Genomic DNA, 6258 nt, shown 5'->3' on the forward strand with positions numbered 1-6258 from the left:
CCCTGCCCCATTGCTTGAATGAATCATTTCTTTGAGAAGTCCTGGTACCTTTTACTGGTGAAAGGTATTAAACACCAACATGTGGGTCTCAGGAGTGCTCATCACTCCTTAAGTGTCTTTGCTTCTAAGGAAGGTGAAGTTTCAAGACACTCTATAGAACCTAAGGCTGTTATTCTAGGGCCGAGTACACAGACCTGAGGAAGCGTCACTCTCCTTTTGCATAACAGCAGCATTACTTGGGCACCAGTGAAGTGGGAAGTGCTAAGCCTTTCCTATGTAGACACTGAAACTCATGGACAGGGCGACGTCTTTGGTGGCAGTGTGGAATTCTTTAGCCAGCTTGAAAGTAAAGGAGAGATGTAGTGGACTCTATTAGGACAAGCTGAGGTAGAGAATTCTGGGAGAGGGGGTGTGTCACGTGGCCATTTTATTGGGTAGATTGACTTGTGAGCACATGTATGCTCCCATTTGAGAACTCTCAGAAGTAACTGGGAGATACTTTGTAAAAAAGAGACTTAGATTTATGCAGTCAAACCAGTGAGGACTGGGAAATAAGTAAAAATGGATTGATTTACAAATCACAAACTGGTGAAGCCTGCAAGTACCATGAATGTGTACACACACATCACACATACACAGACCTTTAAAATTCTGTGCCTGGTGGAGCCTGGTACCTAGAAGTTATAGACATGTAGATATAAGACATACATACACATGTGTATGCACATAGCTCTTTCTAGGATCCTATACTTTCAACAGAGGACAGACCTATGGTATGAGATAAATGGCAATAAAAATAGTCCATTCTCTATTTCAAAGATAAGGATTTATTATTATTATTATTATTATTATTATTTATTTTTTTTTTTATCAGTGAGAGGAAGCGAGGCAGAGACAGACTCCCACGTGTGACCCGACCGGTATCCACTGAGCAAGCCCACTAGGGGGCGATACTCTGCCCATCTGGGGCCTTGATCCATTGCTTTCTCAGCAATTGAGCTCTTTTTAGCACCTGAGGTAGAGGTCATCCTCAGCACCCTGGGCCATCTAACTCCAGTCAAGCCAGGGTTACAGGAGGGGAAAAGAGAAAGAGAGAGAGAGAGAGAGAGAGAGAGAGAGAGAGAGAGGGTGGGGAGAGAGAGAAGTGAGAAGGGGAGGGATGGAGAAGCAGATGGGCAATTTTCCTGTGTGCCCTGACTGGGAATCAAACCCAGAACATCCACACGCTGGGCTAATGCTCTACCACTGAACCAACCAGAACCAGCCAGGGCCAAGATAAAGACTTAGATACTAGGTTATATAAAGAGAAAATTAATTATTCAATAGTGTTTGAGCTCTATTTGAACCTTAGATGACTTAGCATGAATCTATTCCTTCTAGAGTCATGACTAATCTACATACAACCTCCAGGCCATCCCAAGTGTTACCTACTCCTTTGTGGTAGGTTTCTAACTAGACTGTTTTGTTTATTTGTTTGAGGATAGGAAGGTGAGGGGCTAGGTGAGTTACTGCTTACTTTAATCAATCTTATTGATTTTAGACATCCGAAACTGCCTATTAACCTGGAAAATACTTACACACTGATTATATTAGTATCAACTTGATAAGATTAATTTTCCAACTCATCTCAACCTGTCTAAACTATGAATGGATATAAAAGTTAAAAAAACACAAACTCTGGAAATATAAGCAATAAAAGAAATATATTTGCCAAATAAGTTCATCAAGTTATTAAATGTGAATGTTTCCTCAGTCTTCACACCTTATACTTTAGGGATTTTTGAGGTTATAATTTGAAGGCGCTGTAATTTATTTCCTCCTTCTTAAAAAAAATGAGGTATAGTTTATCATTATGACTGGTACTCAGGGGAGATAGCAGTAAATAAAACTCAGCTTCTAGTAGCCTAATTATTTCTCAATTCAGGTGGTCACAAGTGAGATTTTAAAAGGTAAAGTCACAAAACAAAGAGATTTTCTAATTATTAGCCAATCACAAGCTATAAAATATATATGTGATATATATTATTGGACTAAGTATATTGTCAGCCATTTATTTAATACTAAATTTGACTATAATTTAATGGCTTTCTGCAACAAGTTGCCATTGTAAATATATTAAAAACTTGGGAATAACTATTTTTTTGGAAAGACTAAGAAGTTATGGTTAATATGCAAATAAATAAATAAAAGGCAGGAAAGCTACTTCATTACATTTTAACTAGAGTTTTTTTTTCTCTACCAGAAGCATTTCAAGTTGCCATCTCCTTATTTTAAATTGCTGAAACAGAAAATCTGAGAACTTTAAAATAATTCGAACAAGAAGGCAATGGTGAACAGTTTTTCCCAAGCTGAAGCTGTGGAACTCTGCTACAGGAACGTGAATGGATCCTGTGTTAAGACTCCTTACTCGGCAGGACCTCGAGCAGTTCTGTACGCGGTCCTTGGTTTGGGGGCTGTGCTGGCCGTGTTTGGGAACTTACTGGTCATTGTTGCCATCCTGCACTTCAAACAGCTGCACACACCGACGAACTTTCTGATCGCATCCTTGGCCTGTGCTGACTTCTTGGTGGGGGTGACCGTGATGCCCTTCAGCGCGGTGAGGTCTGTGGAGAGCTGCTGGTACTTTGGGGAGAGTTACTGTAAATTTCATACGTGTTTCGATACTTCCTTCTGTTTTGCTTCTTTATTTCATTTATGCTGCATCTCTGTTGATAGATATATTGCCGTGACTGATCCTCTGACCTATCCAACCAAGTTTACTGTCTCGGTGTCAGGAATCTGCATTATTCTCTCTTGGTTCTTTTCTGTCACGTACAGTTTTTCGATTTTTTACACTGGGGCCAATGAAGAAGGAATTGAGGAACTCGTGGTTGCTCTCACCTGTGTAGGCGGCTGTCAGGCTCCCCTGAATCAAAGTTGGGTTCTTCTTTGTTTCCTTCTATTCTTTATACCCACTGTTGCCATGGTGTTTATATACTGTAAGATATTTTTGGTGGCTAAATATCAGGCGAGGAAGATAGAAAGTACAGCCAGCCAAGCTCTGTCCTCCGCAGCAGAGAGTTACAAGGAAAGAGTCGCAAAGAGGGAGAGAAAAGCTGCCAAGACCTTGGGCATCGCAGTGGCAGCCTTCCTTGTGTCCTGGCTACCGTACATTATTGACGCTGTGATTGACGCTTATATGAATTTCATAACTCCTCCTTATGTTTATGAGATCTTAGTGTGGTGTGTTTATTATAATTCAGCTATGAACCCCTTGATATATGCTTTCTTTTACCCATGGTTTCGGAAGGCAATAAAACTCATTGTGAGTGGCAAAGTCTTAAGGAGTGATTCATCAACCATTAATTTATTTTCTGAGGAAGCAGATAGAGATTAACAAGATTACTGCGGAGACTTCAAAACCAACGTGGGTTTAAGGTCAAGTGCAAAATTAAACACTTGGATCTAGAACAGCAGGTGGAATCATTTGCCATGTAGGAGGATATTGTACTTAACAGTTCTAAAGACTTTGTCATCTTCATGCATTTTGGCAGGTTTTAGAGTTTAGTGATAGGTGATTAAGGTTTGCTGATGACTTCCCATTTAGTCTTCTTCTAAGGTTTTCTAATTTTTACAGTAATTTCTAATGCCTTCTCTATTTCCTACTTGTTTCTTCCAATATTTGGAGTTTTGTAGTTTCACTCATACTCATCATTAATGTTCAGTTTTCTAAAATACACAGAGGGTGAAATTAGTCCCTGTCTAACTGGCAACTTAGATTCTTTGGGGACAAAAATCTTCTTTAAAACATATTTTGTTTGAGAAGTGAACATAAGATTATAAATTGTTGAAACTTTAATAAATCTACAATGACTATTAAAAGCTAAATGTGGAGCTTCTTAGTGAGTGAAGATTGTCTGAAAAACACTGAGACGCTTGTGATTTCTGAATCCTAGTTCTGCTTCTTTTCATTCTAGAGAGACTGCATTCACAAAGAACACGCATTGTGGTTATATGATTACACACTACATCTCACTTTGGGAGAACATAATTTATTAAAATGAAGAATGCATGTAGACAAAAGGATGGCTTCTGTAGTTTGTTAAAAGTAATTTGAGGTAAAATTATTTTATAAAAAGCTAATTCAAATTCACATTTTTTTCACTTTTGAGTACTTTTATTTAAAAGACACTGTATTTGGCATTGGAAATAAAACTGGGTGATCCAAATATAACCAACGATTATTTCAAAATAGCAAATACCCAACCTTGTATTATACATTCCAGGGACAGCTTGCTTTTTTATCTGATAACACTTCCTAGTCACATCAATTTTAATGAAAAAGATTTGTTGAGTGTTTTAAGCTAGAGTAAAAATTTGAGAAGCTAATAATAGGGTGATTTGCCTTCTCAAGTCTTTGAATCACAGCTGTACATTTTTAGGGTATATGTCATTTTTCACAGAATATTCTGTAACAAATGTGTTTAATAAAAAAGGAGGTAACTAAGAAAACAGTTACATAACCATTACATTATATATGTTTTATAAATGAGCCACTTTGGAAATACTTTATACAAGATTAAGTTGTTTCATATATGCTCATTAATACCTTTAAAATAGAGCTGACTATATTTAGGATAGAAAAGTTAAAGATAAAGGAGGATATAAGAAATATGAACATCTTTGTAGCAGAATACCTGTTTGTGATTCAGACCATGTGTCAAGGAACAGGTCTACTGCCTTTCAAATGACCACAATTAAGGTCTCCCACTCTCTGTAAGAAGAGCTCAAAGTTTTGTCCTTTTGATGGTGAGTCAGTAATGTCTTCATAGAAATATGTTATTTCTCTCAAATACAAGTGTAAACTTCACTGACACTCATAAATAGGTAGGAAAACCATTTGAGGGGACTTAAAGGTAAATGACATTGTATTCTGTTCACTTGCACTATGTAGAGTATAATCTTATATGTACTGATTACACTAATAAATACCATCCAGTGATATTATTAAGCTTTTGTTCACATCAGTAAGTAGGAAATACACTTCTAATTTATTCTATCTTGTTTTTCTTTCTTTCTTTCTTTCTTTTTGATAATTCTTCATAAAGGAAGTTTTTTGATTAAGAAAAATGTTTGGTTATTTTCTCCAAAACTAACTAGATTATCAGTATAGCACCTCTCTTCCCTTTTAGATCTCATTTTTTATACAAATAAGCTGTTAACTTCTTGGCCATCAGCAATTTCAAACTGCTGTAGGGCCATGGTTATGTTCGAAACAAAACACACCAAAGATGAAAGTAGATTATTTCTGCAACACTGTCTACAATGTGAAATCTGACCTTAAAATATGTTGTTGAGATTTGTTTCTTAATTCTAGTGAGCTTTGGTTTCCAATTGTCTGCTTCAGCCAATGGGAAGCTGCAGAACTATTGTGAAAAAGTAATGAATCAATTATGCCTCGGGTTTTACAGTACATAAATACTATGTCTCTCACATATGTATTATGAATTAAAAATAAATGTTTACTTTTTATTAATAAAGTACAAATTGACTTAAAATTACTGGATTCATAATAGCTTTTGTTCACATTTATTTTTCTCAATCAGTTGATACTAAAAATATGACTGTTATACTATGTGCAGCTTTGTGTATATGTATATTTTTAAGTATTGAAATGAAGTGTTCAGACATAGAAACTTATAGGACAATTGTTGTAGTTTGCCTAAGTGTTATTTGGGATTAGAGCAACTATATCAATTAATGGCAATGCTATAAGAAATCCATCAATGCCAAAGCATAAAGGCAAAGCAGATCATTATTATTACCCAGGTCTTCTCAGAGAGCTACAAATATAACTGGGTGTGGCTATAATAGCTTTATTTATTACTGAATTGTAACTGATTTGATGCTTACTTCAATTTCATAAATGCTTCATGTGTTTTAACCTTATAAAATGCTATGGTTATTTTTCTTCACCTACAATGCTCTTCACTTATGTTTTTGCTCTTCATTTTTGATACATTGTAACCTATTTATTTGTTTTTATTAAATTTGTTGGGGCAACATTTGTTAATGAAATTATTTAGGTTTCAAGTGTACAATTCTATGATCAACCTATTCAATACCAATCTAAAAGAATGACTCTTCAGCATTACATTTATATTTTATAAAACAAGAATATATTAGCAATGTTAATTAAAAATCAGATTAATTTGAAATAAACATTAATGGGAAAATATACATCCTTTTTATTCTGTTTGCTATACAGCGTGAAGCAAA

The 6258-nt window shown here is 35.7% G+C and overlaps 1 protein-coding gene across 1 annotated transcript; it reads left to right on the forward strand.

Moving 5' to 3' along the window:
• Window positions 1-2326: 2326 nt before the first annotated feature.
• TAAR9 (trace amine associated receptor 9) lies at window positions 2327-3376 on the forward strand. Its single transcript, XM_066248242.1, has one exon. The coding sequence runs from the start codon at window positions 2327-2329 to the stop codon at window positions 3374-3376; it is 1050 nt and encodes a 349-aa protein (XP_066104339.1).
• Window positions 3377-6258: the final 2882 nt, after the last annotated feature.

This window comes from Saccopteryx bilineata, chromosome 12 (assembly GCF_036850765.1).
Source record: "Saccopteryx bilineata isolate mSacBil1 chromosome 12, mSacBil1_pri_phased_curated, whole genome shotgun sequence".
Classification (NCBI taxonomy): Eukaryota; Metazoa; Chordata; class Mammalia; order Chiroptera; family Emballonuridae; genus Saccopteryx; species Saccopteryx bilineata.

Coding starts and splice junctions, on each gene's coding strand:
- TAAR9 (XM_066248242.1), top strand. CDS start 2,327: ATGGTGAACAGTTTTTCCCAAGCTGAAGCTGTGGAACTCTGCTACAGG.